This window comes from Diadema setosum, chromosome 1, assembly GCF_964275005.1.
Source record: "Diadema setosum chromosome 1, eeDiaSeto1, whole genome shotgun sequence".
In the NCBI taxonomy this organism is placed as follows: Eukaryota; Metazoa; Echinodermata; class Echinoidea; order Diadematoida; family Diadematidae; genus Diadema; species Diadema setosum.
Window position 1 is genome coordinate 32,414,115 of NC_092685.1, and position 18,258 is coordinate 32,432,372.

The window sequence follows — 18,258 nt, forward strand, 5'->3', positions numbered from 1 at the left end:
CATACCAAGTTCATAATTATGACATCTCAGAAAATGAGTTGGACACCTGGAGTCAACAGCAGCGGCAGATGGAGACTTGTCTTCCTCAGCTCACAAAGACATTTACAATCATGCACACTGGCATGCATCATCACGGCAAGTCTTCTGAAGACTATCATTGTATTACATCAACACATGGTAGGCATTCCTGATTCCATCTTACATTGCTATTATCAATCAGCAATAAAAGAAAGACAAGTTCCTCGAAACTGCTACCCTTACAAATGCCTAGGTTATACCATACACATATACTCTCTCTTTATCATTCTCTTACAAAAAGAATAATTTATGGAGAAGAATAAATGATTATATTTGTACCTTCTAATCAAATTCTCTGTGATTCAATTAGACCTCCAACAGTGACAATTAGAATATCTTTGTTTCTATGTTGAGACAAACGAAAGTGGCAAGTCCTCAGAGACTTTGAGGCATCGCAATCTTTTGTTGGGATGGGTGTGGCCACAATCAGAGATGTTGAATTGCCTCCTTTTAAGAATTCTGAGAGGAGGGCTGGGGGACTATCAGGAGGAGGAGACCGGGGTTTCACTGAGCTTCCGTAACCGCCTCCTGCGAATCTCGTTCTGGTCGGCCTCATCTGGGACAAGTTCCTCCTCCACGGCAGCAGCAGCAGCAGCAACAGCTGAGGCCAGGAGACTTTCTGAGTCCTTGGCCGGTGGAGTGAACCCAACAGCTCCTTGCAGGTCAGATAATTCTGTGTGAGAAGGGAATATGAGTTTCCTCCCTGAGATGTCATCTGCGCTGATGTAAATCTATCTGTCATCTCATATACACAATTACCGACATGAGCGGTGGAATCATGTTGCTAATGTTCCCGTGTCAAAGGTCACATTCATACATGTGTGTGCTCAGTACATGACCCTGTTTTAAAGGATATCTGTGACAGTTTGCTATTGTCTCCCCTGATGGTGATCAATTGGTTTGGTCACTCATGTTTGCAACTTGTCACCATTTTAGACTGATAAAGTCACAAAACAAGTGGACTTGATTGGAAAATAAAAAAAAGTGACACTTCCTCAACAAAGTGACTTCTTAAATACCTTCTACCCTAATTTCTAAAGGATTAGTTGATGAAATATGTAACATAATTCAGAGCCTGTCACACATTCAAAAAAACAAACAAACAAACACTGTTACATAACCAGTTGAGACCAACATTTCACAAAACACAAGCCCCATCATATATCTTTAGGCATAGTGGCCACAGGAAAATCAATGTGTGTTGGGGGGGGGGGGCATATAGAGACTGAGTCTGGTTTCCCCTTCCTACAGATATCAGTACTTACCATTACCTGCCCCATCAGTTCTGGCTGTAGTTGATAACAGCGTCTCTGGTGCAGTGGAGGATGACTCCCTTGTCTGTACAGTTGGGGTGGGGACAGTTGTTGTTGCAGACGTTGTGTTCGTTGCAGCTGTTGACCCTGGGGTCATTGGAATCCTGTGGAGAGATAACAACACAACAAGACCCTTAGGAATAATAACCCTAAACAATATCACCAGCAGAAATCATTTGATGACTAATATTACAGTACTCTCCGCATAATCGGCTAGGCTCAGACAGAGCTTTTTTTCTTACCAGATGAAGAAGAATACCCGATTAACAGAAGAACACGTCTCATTCACAATTGACACACACACAATGTATATTTACATGCATTGTACACTGCACCAAACACCTACACTGTATGCTTAACACGCGTGCTTACAGGGCACATTATACATACCTTACACTTGCTCAGTACACCCTTTTTATGGACAAATATGTCTTCAGAAAACTTTGTCGTTTGATTATAGACTCCTCACTAACACACAGGCGTTTTCAAAAATGAACATGTCTCTTTGCGTGCACTAGTCACGTAGAACATAGGGTTACTTTTCGAGAAGTAACTGGGGGAAAGCAAAATTAAGGAGCTGGTGCATGGCCTGATTTTTGTTGCAATTTTCTTGTATTGTGAATGCTGTTGCGGAACAAGGGAGGAGCGCAAGTGTGTTCAACTCCTGTCTGTCTATGCAATTGTGAGTGCCAGTTACACGTGTAATGTTCATTTTCGTGTGGCAAGTCGGTACATGTACATGTGTTTTCATGTTTAATCACTCCCCAAATGATCGGTCTTCTTTGCAAATTAAGCAGAGAATGCTATTAGCCGTGGAAAATTTGACATGCATGATTTCTTAAAGTGTTATAACTGCGATAAAATGTGGGTAGAAATTAGATTAGAAGAAAATTATTTACCCATTTACGCAGAGAGGCAACCCGATTATCAGGTAATTTTAGTGTGCATTGGAACTGACTCTGACATTACTACCCAATTAAACGGAGTACCCGTTTAAGTGATACCTGATTACGCGGAGAGTACAGTATTGCAATAGTATTGCAATAAGAATGCAATGCACTTTTTCTAGACTGGGCAATACCCTATATATGATGATTTATACAGGTTCTGCTGTCAAAGCTCCTATTTGTAGTGATAAGACTAGAAAACTACACAACTTCCCAAATCCATGGCTACTAAAGCCCTCAGCTGTCAATGTTCACTCAGCCTATCTTCTTTTGATGTGTGTACTCCATCTCAGCTCAAACTGCATTCATTCATTTGCACTGAGCCAAACTGCAATGATTCAAAATTTGTCACAATCTCTATGAAACCTGTGGTCTTTAGACCTTATATCTCATGAACTTTTATTCCTTTAACCCGTTGAAGACTAATCCCGAGCATACTCAGGCAGTTGTCTATGGGAAATGCGTGTTAAAGCAAAGTCAGCTCGTCCTTAATGGGTTAAAATGGTTTCTCCAGTTCTAAGGGTACACAAGAGGCAACAATATTTCTGTGGAAGTGATTGACTGACCCCATGCGATTGATGAGGGCAGTGTATTGTTGCATTTGGATAACGGCAGCGTCGAGTAGCGTCTGGATGTTCTGGAGACACTCCACTCTAGCCTGGACATGTTGTCGCTCCATACCTTCCATGGCCTGCAGCTCAATGTCCGACAAGCCGCTAAGGTTGGGAGGGGGCATTGGAGGTGGCATGCCTGTACAGGAGGTACACCAAAAACAGCATATGGGACTATACTGGGTTGTAACACATCTCAAATCGTTGTAAATGATTCAATTATCCACACTTGACGAAAAGACTGATTATCAAACTTTTTGTTTACTCATTTTGACCAGAAATGTTTTCCTGTTCACATTGATTACCCAATTAAAATAGAAAAGAAAAGGAAAGAACAGACTTTTCTGCCAATCAATCAATGTGCTCTTAATCAATGATTAATGCTCCTATCAAATTTAATCATATGATAAAAATTTGCGCTCTCTGACTTTTCAACGCATATTCCAAGGCATATCTAATGCAGGCAACTTGTTCTTTTCATGGAATTACTTCCAATCTTCACATCATGTCCTACATATTCTTTAGATAAACTGCATGTATTACAATTAAATAGCCTGCTGTTTTACCAACTGTAACATCAAAAAGGTTCCTGTTTTAAAATTCATTTTTCAACACTTTCACATTTCATGAACTTGGTTAAACAAAAGCTACAATGGAAGACAATATCATTCTCAGTGGTGCAAGTTTCATGCTATTGATTAGTTAAACATTTTTTTTTTCAAATAGTAACAATGTTCAAATTCATGAAAGGTGATAACAATGTTGTTATCACCTGACACCTAACTACAACCACAACCACCAAGAAGCATAAAATGTTAAACGTTCTACAAATATCATGCTCACAATCATAATGCTAGATTACTTATTGCTGTTCTGCGTTTCTTTGCTGTTTTGTACTTTCAAATGGTAATCATAGTGTACCGGATTCTACAGAACATAGATTTTACCTTTTCACCGCCTCCAGATTCCTTGCAAAAAGTTTGCTGCTGCCTTTTATCCACAAAAAAAAATTGCTCATGCAAAAAAAAAAAAAAAAATCAGCAAATATATGGATGATACCAAATAATTACAGCAAACCTCTTCGCAGAGTTCACTCACCAAATGGCAGCATAGGGGGGAAGCCCAAAAAGGGGAATGCGCTGGAGACAGGAGGTGGGGGAAAGTTTGGAAGGGAGGTTCCTGGAGTTGTGGGTGTGGCCGTCGTGCTACCTGCTGTACAATGCACACAGAGAGGAGAAACTACTTTACAAGATGGTTGGTAAACTTAGCACAACCAAGATGGACAAAATCTGAATCTGAATGCATCAAATCTTTAGTACATTTTAATCCATGTCAAAGTCAATGCATGAATTTTGACAATTAATAAATCAAATTTCTCCTGCATATAACGTGAGGCCTATGCTAGAACATGAACAAGAAAATGTGTGTGTGTGTGTGTGTGTGTGTTTTACTAAGGACATACCCACTCCATTCATTCTGACAATCTATCACTAAACTATTCCTTTTTCAGTGCAACCACACCAACATATAAATCAGTGTTCAAAACTGCATTTCTTGTTTTACATTCATTAGATCATTTGACATCTTCTCTATATACAGCAACATACATCACCCAAAAGGAGGATAAAAATCATACATAAGGAAAAACAAAATGCAATCCATGTTTATAAGTATGCTTTCACTTTTCCATGACATATGCTTTTCTTCAAACGCTTGCAGTGTCTCCATACATGTGCTTCATTTCATACTCATGAACTTCAAATCTCAAGTCATTTTTATCTTTCCTTCTAAAACAATTTGACACCCAAGTAAATATTCCTCATTAATGGGGAACCTTACCCAAAACATATAAGTGGATTCAGTGAATACACAAATATTAGAAAAAACACATCTGTGAAGTTTGAGGAAAGTTAAAAAAAAAGTTTTCAAAAATTATTTCGTTAAATCCATGTGCCGTCACTGCTGGATAAGAAAGCTACAACAGTCTGTGATGTTACAGTACAGGATTGATAAAAATAGAATATACCGAGAGAATGTTTACTTTTATAGGAAAGTACCAATACCCTTGATTTCTTACATACATATGTTAAAAGCAAGATCATTCCCTCTGCCTTCTGATGGAGTTAAGTCATGAGATGAGCTCTATCATTAAGCTAGAAAATTGAAAATATATGGAATTCTTTTAATATTTTCCTAATATCGTTCCCACACTATGACATCACATTATTTTTTCACCTTTTTTTTCAGCAATGACAGTACATGGTTTTAACCGAAACTTTTAAGACGTCAGTACATCTGAACAGATCACCTGATTTGGCCTCCCAGGCCCCCCCCCCCCCAGATCTCGGCCGTCGACCGCGCAATCGCGACGAAAATTGGCACACACATTGCCTATGATGTAATCTTAAGTACCATGAAGTTAATTTTTTTTAAAAATTATCATTTATGCTAAATTATGCTAATTTATGCATAATGATGCATGAAATCGGACAATTTGGTATAAATCACTAAAGCTCAAAACAGGCACATTTTTTGTGTAAATATTCTTTTTAGTGTCCTTAGCAAATGTAAGAGAAAATAATTGTGCAATCAGAAAAAAATTTCTTAAGTATTTTATTGTTTTTTTTCTATTTCTTATGTATTTCTTTGTTTTTTCGACTTTATGTTTTTCATTGTTTTTTCGATGAAATTTGTCTGCGACATTGTTCCGAACAAGAAAATATGTTATTAATTAATTTTAATCAATAAAACCCCCAGATAATCATGCTTTTATGAAATGTGCCTGAAAACACAGTTTGCATTGAAATTGTACACGAATTCACGTTTTTGAGCAATTTTTGGTCTGACATGCATGTACATATTTATGCGCAACTTCGGAACCGCGCGCCCGGGCATCGCAAATTTGAAGTCAAAAGATGCGGGAGACTCGAAAGAAAAAAGTCATGAAACATCGCGGCGATAGCTTTTCGCGTTGGCGATACATCGCGCGAAACATCGAGGGGGGGGGGGCCCTCGGAGGCCCCCCCCCCCGGCCTAGTTAGGGTTAACAGATGGTGATCTACTGATATTTCTGCATTTACTGCACCCACATAATTAATATTAGGGGCAAATTCCCCTTCAATGACCTGGCTTGGTTATATCTTTGAGACTAACTGCCCACCTGCACTTGTTCCAGCTCCATCTGTCGTAGAGGAGGGAGCAGCTGATCCCTCCTGAGTAGCAGAGGGTGTGGGAGGCACGGGTGGTTGAGGGAAGGGTGCCCCGGCCTGGAACGGAGGCATCCAGAATGGGAAACCCGGAGGAAAGGGGGGCATTCCTGAATGGAGGAGTAGGTAATAAAGGCTGAAATGTCAGCATGGTATACTGGGTGAATTATAAGCTCATGATAATGCTTTCAGGAAGCATGCTTTTCTATTATTTTCCTCAATGCCATACACCCAGCAGTCTTCACACTTGCAATAAATTTTGGGTTGATATGCGGAGTTTGCAAAGCACAGGGGAAGTATTAGTTTAAGTCTGAGCTTGATACAACAATCAATCATTTTTAAGAGCTATCAATATTGTAGGGGCTTGCCCAACTTCCAGTTACTGTGAATGGTCCACACCATATAACATCAGGCCGATGCACGTCAAATGCCATATCAAATTTTTTCCTCATTTAGCTCCTTATTCAGGTTCCTTTGGAATTTATTGCTATTCTACACAATCTATTTCACCACGTAATTCAGTGAACATCAAGAACAAAGACAAAGGGAACACATACACACCAGTGGTTTCTTGGTTTGCAAATGATCCTTTTACAACTAAATGAACAGAAACATGAGAATAAGGAAAATTGTTTCTCACTATGTAGAAATGGCTTCAATTTCAGGACACATTGCCTTACCTTGTCCCTGCATTTGCTGGCCTGGGGCCAAACCCTGCTGTCCCTGTTGAAGCCCACCGGGGGCTGCTTGGCCTGCCTGCCCCTGACCCTGCTGCTGCCTTAGCCGCTGACTGGCCGCAGCCACGGACAGCCGCAGCACATCCATGCGGCAGGTTGGGCAAGTCTGCTGGCGCTGGAACCAGGAGCGGAGACAGCTGCTATGGAAGATGTGACCACAGGGGAGCTTCTTACAGGCACCCCCTCCGGCGGCCCCTGCCTCGGCAACTACCATCTCCTCCCGGCAGATGATGCAGATGTTGTCGGTGCTTGCCAGGTCTTCTGCCGTGGCATCAGGGTAGCTGCAGAAAGCAGGAGATTAGAAACGAACAGTATGAAAAATAGTTTGGTTTGCTTCTCATCAGAGAAATATATACCAAGAGATACCATGACAAAATAGTTGTTTGGGACAGGTCCCTGACTAATCTTCCTCCACACAGATAACTACAAACACATTTTGCCACCAGCAATAGCAATCAAGATAACTTAACAACAATGGCAATCGAAAGAAGATCTCAGCTGACCAATTGATCCACATTAGAGGCTTTCAAAGGTAAAAGCATGTATATCGAAATAAAATACACAACACATGTTTCTACTTACAGTGTGTTCATGTTTCTGATTGCTCTCCTGGACATGATAACGTCATGGACGGCCTTCTTGAAAGATCTGCAGGAAGGATAACAAGTGAAATAATCATTCAATTCAGTCTAATTGGTTATAACTCCATTCAGCAAGAGGTAATACAAACAAAAGTATACACTTGATAAATTATATTGCTAAAAATTTGTCAGAAAAATGATTTACACAATGTCCATGCAACAATCAGAGAGAATTTGATCATCTGCTTTTCAAAGTGCTGAAAAGAATTTTACAGCAAAAAAGAAAGAAATAAAATACATGGCAGTCATCAGAGAAACAGAGGAAAAATGGTGGCAAAATAAACAATTTCATTTATTGAACTGTATAAATGAATTGTTAGACATACCTCTTTCAGATATGACCAGCGAACAAACCATGTTATTCAAATCCCATCATTTTCATTGTCTAAGTGTTGCTGTGGTAGCAAACTTCTGATATTTCAGAACATCTTATTGGCTATCAACAAAGTTTCTGACCACACTGGAAAGTGATAGTTGTGCAATAGTGATATGGATCTTCAACTCACCTCATGGCAAGGTACATGGGTCTGATGGCAAAGAGTGGGAAGGTGTGGATCTTAATCATGATGGCCACAAATGCTGTATACAGGAACACCTTGATGAAGCCTGCATGTAAAGCCAGACAAATAAGTTATGCCAAATTTGTGGTCTTTTCACTCGATACAAGATATTATAAATATATATATATATATATATATATATTGTATATATTATATATTTATATATATTATATATATTACATATATTGTTTGAAGATTTACCTGAAATGCTGCACATCATTCCATACATATATTTGCAACAGTAATCATCACAGTAACTATTTGCTACATATAATATTGGTGGGGCAGTTGCACAGTACTACCTCATACATACAAATATTGTACACAACACTTGATGATGTAAAGCTCAATGTTTTTCTTGATTGAGATTTTGCAAAAACGATGGTATTTTGGAATTGTTCTACACTTTTCACCCCTTAACTCTCACAAAATCTACTGAATGATCATAAATGCAAAATAACCTGTCAAAGAGCATTGTTCTACACAGTCAACTGAATTTTGTGCAGAAATTTGTAATGTTGAGTAACAACAAAAATGCTATATTCTATCATTTGAACTTACCTTTGACTTTCAACAGAGTCAGACACATCTCACATAATAAAAATATGATTTGCCTGCTTATGACTCATCATTTGATTTTGCTTTACTGATTGATTCTTGAAATGTGACATTGGGACCTTTGATATTATTATCACAAATCTGGATTACAATTTTGGCAATTTTAAGAGAAACACACTATTGCCATTTTTATGATGATTATCTATTACCTACTACTTAGACCTGAAATCATTGTATAACCATCGTAGCAAACAAGAAATAATGCACCTGAATCACCAGATTTGATATTGATACAGACAGCTGGGCACACATATAAGAACATGACTTTAAGTTATGTACTGCAAAATATGAAGCCCACACATGTAACCAAAACAATACAGACAGATATCATAGTGGATACAAAGACACACATACACAAATAAATATACAGTTCAGGCAAAGAATCAGCCATTTCTCACCCAAAATGAGGTCTGTGTAAAGCATATACACAGCCTTGCTCTCCCATGGGTTCTCGCTCTGTAGATCGATGGTGTGAAGGATGTACTTGAAGAACACATTGACTATCACTGTCAGCAAGATGGCATACTGCAAGGAAAACAAATGTACCTTTTATGATGGGCATACCCTCCACATCAGTCTGCAATAATTCAGATACAGTTATCTCATCACACAACCTTCACTGCATGGGACAAGAATTTTTATTTTGGTCACAGTAGTTTTGTCTCTGCAAAGGGAAAATTCATGCCAACATAAAGAGTGGCATTTGCATGTTAACACTGAATTGGCATAATATTAAACCAGAAATGTTCTTGTGCATTCTAATTTAGCGAGAGCCAAGATTCACGGAATTAAAATGCATATGAAAGTTGTCTTTAATATATATATTGAAAGAAAGTGGCAATTCGCGAAAATATCTTGCTTTAAAGTACTACTGCTAACGAAAGTGTATTTCTACCACATATCTCCCAAAATCAATAGCTCTACAGATATCCCAATACTCTTCACTACTACTTACAACAAGAGCATTAGGTTTTCTTGCTAACATTCAACTGCACAGCTTTTTACACATTCTCATGTACGGAGCAAGGATGGAAAATAATGAAGGGGGAGGGGGTAAGGGAAGAGACTTTCAAGAGACCATTTTTTACCTCAAATCCGAAGACAAGTTGCACTGAGGCTCCTTTTGTGAGTGTGCTGTGGTAGGCATAATTGATGAACACAAAATCAAGGAAGCCCAGAACTGCAAGAAGCACTGCAGGGGAAATCAATCAAAAGAAACAGAGCAGAAAGATCGAAGAAAACAAAGATTATTTAGAAATCATGAAGAGTAAGTATGCAATATATTTACAACTGTATATGTTTCATATCAACAACAAAAGAGAAAAAAGTTGGACCTGTTTCATATAACATTGCACATACGACTGTATTTAAACATTCTCTTCATACATACGATTGATGCAGGATACAAATAGAACATGTGGTATAAAAATTCAGTAGCGATCGAAGCCCAATACAGGCTACTCAAACAGAAAAATCAAGAAATTCCAAACAAACTAATAATGAACCATATAATACTGGAAACTCTGAATAAACCCGTAATTGCACTTGAAACCAAATTGAAGCTTAACAGCAAAGACTAAAAACAACCCATACAAAGCACATAATGAACCATGAATACTGGCAAAGTCTTAATATCAGGCAAAAGAAAATTACATTCCCTTCATGGAGTCTTTAAAGTTGCTTAAAAACTTGGCAAGAGATACACAGAACTTACTAATGACTCTGAGATGGAAGAGCCATGATATAACAGGACTTCTCTCCATCTGCAAGAAAAGAAAGGAAAGCAAATCTTAAAAAGAATTCCACTCCCAATGACATTCAGGGCTGACCCTGATATGACCTGTCATGAAATTTGGTTGAAGAGATGAATTATCCCCGATATTTGAACACTCAGTCAGCTTAAAGCTGTAGCATGTAACTCTTCTGTAATAGCATAATAATAGTATACTCCTTTAACATTTCTTTGTAAATAAAGAACATCCACTACAATTTGATTTGTAGAGTATAACATCTCAAAACTTTTTTCTCTCTCTCTTCATGAACATTGTTGACAAAAAAGAACTGCAATTACAGTTGTTGTTTTTTTCTGTTATACTGACTAGGTGACAATTATGTGTTGTGTTGTCTTTCCTATTAGGGAGTTACACACAATCATACTAAAACTGTATACGCTACTCGACTTACGGGTGCAAATTAATGTGCATACAAACCCATGGACATTTAAATTGCATACACACACAAACATAGGCATGCACACAAACACAAACACACACGCACACACACACAATATAAATTTCCCAATTTGCAACTACCATGATGATGCATATTTGAAAGTCACTCACATAATCGACACGGTCTTCTGCCAACCAGTGAAAGCATTTGAGGAAGAGGAGCAGTGTAAACATGGCCACGAATCTGGGACTGAAGTCATCTCTGAAGACTGTAAAGGCCAGGCAAGTCTCTGTCACTGCGTACCATGATCTCTCAATCAGGTGCTGTTAAACATCCGATATGGTTAACATTATCTTTATATGGTTTTAAAAGAAGCTTTTTGACTCCATTTTCCTTTGGCATATTTTCTTGGGTCTCATACCATGCAACCTATTCAATATGTCATCTGACAATAAGCCAGTTTACAGTTCCACTTTGCGCATGAGCAGAAAAAGGTCATTGTACAATCAGGCACGATTGTTTTTTAATTCACTGAGATAAGCATCCTTGATTTAATGACTATTCATGTAACCCTTGTAAATGGTGCTTACTAGCACATCCACCTGACTGGAAGCCTGGTATTTACCAGTGTTGGTAGAAAGACTTTGTTTATGCATTCAACACAAAACAATGAAATGAATGCCTGCTGAAGTGTCAAATGACAGACCATTCTTGTCACTTGCTCTGCACAAGTTCATTCTTTGTTTGAACGTGAATTCCATAAGTTGTGGGTATGTTTGTGCATCATGCTGCTTTGAAAACGATTGAAGTGCCTAACAAATTGAGAAAAACGAAAGGTCATTTGTACCAATGTGCCCATGAGCTAACTGTGAACTGGCTTATACTCACGAAGCACTTCTCTTTGTCTTTTCTCATGTATCTACTGAATGTTGACAAGAAAATACAGTTTAGAATATCATTTAATAGGGGACTCACTTCTCTGGCAAAGACAGAAATTCTCATTCAGTGATCAATGATCATAATTTTCCTGTTTGGTTAAAAATGCTATCACACAAATATTGTTCGATTTTGTTGCGGTATGCAGTTAGTAAAATCTTTATTGGGCTTTAGATGTTTTGTTGTGTTTTTTTTTTTTTTTTCTGAATGCTTGTACAGACTTCTAATCACCAAAGTACAATATAAGTCGTGCACGAGATATATCACACCTCCAAAACAGGAGAATGCTATATTCTGTAAAATGTCCTTTTTCATATCTGTATTCTTTCCAGTTGAAGTAAAACATATCACCCTATCCAGCTGCAATAAATGTTGAAATAGAGACAAGATATGTGACATTTAATATTAAAATGCATCATGAAATATTTGTTTTCATAATACTGGTATGTGATCACATTGGAAGTTTATTTACAAACCATACAAATAATCTACAGAGACACACACATAGTTAAAAAAAAATACTACAGGTGTACCATGGTAGGACTCTAGGAGTCACATTAAAATGTTAAAATATATACAAACCTCCATTTCAGCAGCTCGAAGCTGGCCGAAGAAAACCTTCTTGAATAACTTGCCCATGAGGATGACAACTACAAATGCCTGAAGATACAATACCTGTTTAAAATGATAAAAAAAAGGCATGACACTCTCCATCATGTGTATTTACCTCTTATCAGTTTTAGATTTGATAGTTTGACTAGACTCTACTTGTAAACTACGGTAGATCATTGATAAATAGATTAAATACAGCACGTAGATCTAAATATCTATATCTAAAAATTTTGGTAGGTACAGTTCTCTACAGTTCCATGTCTAGCTATAGAAAATTGAGTAGAATATGAACCCCCCCCCCCCCCCCCCCAAGAAAAAAAAAAGGGGGGGGGGGGCTAGTTTCCTTTACAACAAACTTGTTCATGTAAGTACAATTGCCTGAATGCCTGATGATGTATCAACGAGCATGAGTGAAAAGGTTTGTTGGATAGAATTTGCATTGATGCATGGTGTCTTTTAAAAAAAAAAAGCATACAGTTAACTTAGATAGCAAATTGTTAGTAACTTTACACCTTTCAACCACGACCAACTTAACAAGTCCAGCCCAATCACATCGCACACCCACATTTACCCTGGACACCACTAAAATTTACTCATTAATGAACAACACTGATTACTGCGTTTGGGACCGTTCTCTCGCGGCTGGTATAGGACTCTACACATAAAATACACATCAAGGTGAAGAGGGTTACTTACTGCCAAGCTTGGGTTTGACTTTGTAATATACACAACAGACGGGTAAAACTGCTTTTTCTGAACATAGGCATGGCCTAGAACAGTTGCAGTTAATGCAAAACTGGTTGCAGTCAGAATGAATCCCTTCATCTTGAAATAAATGTAAAATTCACCATGGGGAAAATATAAATCCACCCGAATAATACGTGTACAACTTGAATAACACGTAGCTTTCCAATGTTTTTAGTTAAATTACGCCATCTACGACAAACGCCCAAAATGTCCTACTGGTGGACGTGTTCTCACCGTGTTCTCTGGTGACGATGGCGGTGATCATTCCGATCGGAAGTGCCACCATGGCATGGAAGACGCCGTGATGATGATTAACAACAATAAATTGTTGTTGTTTTGTGTTTAGTGGCGTTTCCCGTTCTCTTTAGAATATTTAAGCCAATAAAGAGAACTACACAATTTGGACTCAAAATCAGAAATTTGCAGTTTGCTTTCGCGAAAAGGTCATACAATGTAGGCCATCTCATTGTAACACTCTGACTGGTTTTGATACCAAATAATTGTTATAGAATATAGAGTAAAGATGTTTATCTCATTTTTTATTTATTGGTAAAAGGCTGATCAGCAGTAGGCCTACAGAACTGAAAGGATCATTTAAAAACTGTGTTGAATGCGAACAATAATCAAATACATACAAGCATAATTACATGAAATTATAGCTTTGAAAATTCTATAGGATACCCTATAATACATACACACAATTACAAATTGAATTTTCCCCAGCATGATGCATAAAATTTTCAAACCTATTGGATTTGATGTGTTTTTGTCCATAGCAGGATACCTGTAATATCTTTGCCATAAAAAAAGCCACCAGTGCCATCTAGCTTATGATCAGAATATATGATTATTTTTTTCTTAATGTTTACTGATTTCGTTCGAATCATTCATGAATCAATCCATTCTGGACATAAACATGAAACAAAAAACAACACAAATACAATTTAAAAGCATAAACAAATCAATTTTGAATAAATATTCCAAATAATCTCTCTCTTCAACATGGATAATATCTCAGTTATAAACAATTCCACTCCGGGTAAATTCTTCATGAGAAAATAAAGCCAATATCCCTTGAATATGGTGGATCATATAATAATTTGCTGAGAAGAACACACACACACACACACACACACACACACACACACACACACACACACACACACAAGAGAGCTTTAGAAAGGTGATGATTTTTACAGCTATCATGGAGAGACTTGTAATTGCAGCTGGTGACATCACCTCGACCCTAATTCAAATTTTACGCGTGTTTCCACAAATATCACCGAAACTTTAATATTCAACATAACTTTTCATTGTTTTACATTAAGTGAATTCATTATCATTTCATTTCCAAACCATTCTATACTTGACGAAGAAGAATAGTGTAGGCCTACCAAATAAATTCCACGTAAAATAACGTAGGCACTAAGGTTTTCTTATCTATTATGAAGGTCAGCACTATATATTATATATATATTAACTATACACAGCCCAGTCGCCGCTGTACATACGTAGCGCGACAGGGCTGTACCAACGAAGCTCCAAACACGAAGAGGGTCCAACGATAGCATGCGATCGGATTGAATTTTGATACTTTAGATCATTTTTTTGTCACTTCAAACTCATCTGACGAACAAAATGATAATGAGACTTCATATCTATGCTATGAATATTGAAATTTAGATTTGATAACTTACCTAAAATGATGGTTATATGCAGCATGTGTGAACGGTTCACGAACGGTACATCGTCTTTCACGCCAGGCCATTTCCAATATCCGGGAGGTCACATGATCTGAATGCCCTTTCAAAAGGTCGCGCTGTGACCGTGCTGCTACACCAACACTCAAGCAGCGCATCGCACGCACGCAAAAGATTTCCGCAGAGATCAAGGCGCCATTTTGAATTCTGCAACGATGAACCCTGACGGTGTTAGGGAATCCGCCAGAAAGTATCATTTTTTGGTTCCACGGACTTATCACGAGGGCTCTCAATGGACTTACGAACCTTCTGTAATACAAGCATGCACTTAAGGTGAGTAACGTTTGGTAACGTGTACATTGTTTATAAAGAACGTATAAATTTTCATAAGTTTTGTAGTTGTGTTGTGGTTCCCCACTTTGTAGGTGCCCGCTCGTTGGTCAGACGCTGTATTCGCGTAGCGTATTAACAGCGTCTGGTCGGGCTATATATATATATACATACTGATAAGGAAGTGTTCAGCAAGACGCCAATCGAAAATAAACAAACCCCAAGAAAGAAATGATTCTGCAATTCGGGTTCTGCCTTTAACCAGAGAGGTTATGTTTTAAAAGGAATTAATAGATGAAAACTATCGTGTCGAACTCATGGGCTGTATAACCCCTGGGTTTATTTTACTTGATGTCGAACTCATGGGCTTTATTAACTCAGTATCGAACTCGTGGGCTGTATAACTAGTGGACTGTATGACTCGTGGGCTGTGTGACTTGTGAGCTGTATGACTTGTGGGCTGTATGACTCGTGGGTATCGGTCTCGTGACGTGCACCCCATCATGTTCACATAATTTCCCGTGAAGTGTGTTGTGTGTGTAATAGGCGACAGAAATCGGGTTAAATCTACAGTTGAGATATAGTCTAGGACCTTATAATTCCTTTACAACATTATTTCAGTTGATTACCTGTGTACAACACGTGAAGACGCTTTGGGCAATAACATAGATGACAACAAAAATAATAAAAAAAATACAATTAATATTATTCTTCGAAGAGGAGACAAAGTGAGTAAGCAAGTATGTAAGTAAGAAGGTTAAATGTTTATTTCAGTGCTGTAGAGTCATACGATTGCAATGAAAAGGACTTCAGTCTCTTCTTAAAAGAATATTGGGGCATTCTTTATATCATGATTCAAAGAATTCCAATAATATGGGCCTACATAAATAAGTATGTTTTTGGCAAAGATCAATCGACATGTTGTGATGAATAGGTTCTAGTTTAAGTATTCATCCAAGACAAGGGCATAACATTAGATATCGATCACCATAATAAAGCCATCCAGTTATTGTTTTTCTTTAAGTCCAATATGCTTTCCTTCAATGTTAGATTTCAGATGCCATGATATTCGTCTGTTGCTAAACTTTTAGAACTAATTTCATCATTGCAACCTATCATGCAATCGCCCTACATCGACGTAAATATTATTGTCATTGCAATGAAAACATCTCGACAGAGAAATTTCATGAATTTAGAATAAATTTATCATTTGGGACATTTGATCAGCCAGGGGTTTGGCGTTTGGCGTTTGGCGTTCGGCGTTCGGCGTTCGGCGTTCGGCGTTCGGCGTTCGGCGTTTCGCGTTTCGCGTTTGGTGTCAGTCTGAAGTTTAGAGTATTTTTGCCAAACTCGTATTAATCTCCATTTCCCCCTGGATTTGGTGAATAACAATGTCTAGGGCTTTTTGTTTGTTTATATTTCCTCAAGTTCCGATCGCGGTTGGTGCACGCAATCACCCGCGTGCAGACAGCTATAAAATAGTACAGTATACAGAAGATTTGTACACCCGTACACCTCCACACAGACACACACACACACAAACACACACATACACACACACACACACACTTTTTTTTATAATATTCTTTTATTTGAGTTTCATTCAATGTGAAATCCATATTAACAATAAAATCAATACGTCCGCCAAAAAAAAAAAAAAAGAAAGCAGCTGTATTCTTCTTTCTTGTGCTGCTAAATCATTTTTCAAACATACAGTACGATATATTTGATTCTTTTTACCAAATCATACCCTGTTTTTATAAGAGAAATGACATAAAAATCTGCATAATTCTCAGTAAAAGCTATTTTGATCAGCCTAATCAAGCCAATCCGAATGTGCCCTATCACACACACACACACACACACACACACACACACACACACACACACACACACACACACACACACACACACACAGCCAGCACGCAACATCTCTGTGTGAACAGACACGAACAATACGATGCGGCGCTTTTGCAGCCCTGACATAAGCCTTATTATGAACATTCATGAGAATAATGATCTCTCGCTTGGTTACAAAAAAAAAAAAAAGCGCGAGCGCAAAAGAAGGGGGATATTTACTCAAAATATGTTCTCGGACTAAAGGTAGCCCTTGAGATCCGCTTCTCAACTGACAAGTAAACAATAATTAAATAATGATAATAATGACAATGATGATGATGATGATAATGATAATAATAATAATGATAATAATAATAATAATAATAATAATAATAATAATAATAATAATAATGATAATAATAATAATAATAATAATAATAATAATGATAATGATAATAATAATCATAATAATGATAATGATAATGATAATAATAATAATGATAATACTACTACTACTACTACTACTACTACTAATAATAATAATAATAATAATAATAATAAATACTACTTAATATCAAAATCATTGGTAGAACACACTGTGTTTGCCTGCTCCTTTTCCGACGCCTTGATTTCATGACACAATCAGTTGTAGGTAGAAGAAAATGATCGGATCGTCGGTCAAGAGCAATGTTTCCTTGCAGAAAAATAAAAACCAAACAAACATATACAGCGTATAGTTGCCGGGCGTAGGCCCAGTTGTCGCCGAACAACAATGTTGCATTGTATCTTCGCAGCAATTGCCGGAGGAGCAATTTGATTGTCGGCAGAGCACTTGTTGTTGGAGCAAAGAGAATGTCGGCGGATTAAAAATGTTACGGAGCATAATTGTTGCAATTTTCGGAGATAAACTGTTGGCGGAGGATTTGTCGGGTACGCGTCACGAGTTCGACACCCACGAGTCAAGTAGCCCAAGAGTAATAAAGCTAATGAGTTCGACACCACCAGGCAAAGACCCATGAGTCCGGCACTACATAGGCAAACAAGGCCCATGAGCGTATCAGGGCAATTACCCCTCGGCAATTACCCCCGGCTAAATACTGCTTAGTGTTAGGGTTAGGGTTAGGTTTAGGCTCAGGGGAAGGGTGCGGGGTAATTGCTCAGGAGGTGATTGACATGGCCGGCGGAACCGGGGGGGGGGGGGCTCGCCCCCA

At 38.0% G+C, this 18,258-nt stretch overlaps 1 protein-coding gene across 1 annotated transcript; it reads right to left on the reverse strand.

Annotated features, from left to right (window-relative positions):
- Nucleotides 1–396: 396 nt before the first annotated feature.
- LOC140229833 (E3 ubiquitin-protein ligase synoviolin B-like) lies at nucleotides 397–13,295 on the reverse strand. Its single transcript, XM_072310063.1, has 14 exons — nucleotides 13,128–13,295; nucleotides 12,402–12,494; nucleotides 11,054–11,206; nucleotides 10,426–10,474; nucleotides 9,800–9,903; nucleotides 9,110–9,236; nucleotides 8,040–8,139; nucleotides 7,475–7,540; nucleotides 6,836–7,173; nucleotides 6,110–6,265; nucleotides 4,048–4,161; nucleotides 2,905–3,088; nucleotides 1,344–1,495; nucleotides 397–751 (listed from the first exon to the last, which is right to left on the reverse strand). The coding sequence occupies exons 1-14, from the start codon at nucleotides 13,254–13,256 to the stop codon at nucleotides 561–563; spliced, it is 1,956 nt and encodes a 651-aa protein (XP_072166164.1). The 5' UTR covers nucleotides 13,257–13,295; the 3' UTR covers nucleotides 397–560.
- Nucleotides 13,296–18,258: the final 4,963 nt, after the last annotated feature.

Coding starts and splice junctions, on each gene's coding strand:
- LOC140229833 (XM_072310063.1), bottom strand. CDS start 13,256: ATGAAGGGATTCATTCTGACTGCAACCAGTTTTGCATTAACTGCAACT. Junction 10,475..11,053: donor CAGAAGACCGTGTCGATTAT/GTGAGTGACTTT, acceptor CTTTTCTTGCAG/ATGGAGAGAAGTCCTGTTAT. Junction 1,496..2,904: donor GCCCTCATCAATCGCATGGG/GTCAGTCAATCA, acceptor ATCTCTCCACAG/GATTCCAATGACCCCAGGGT.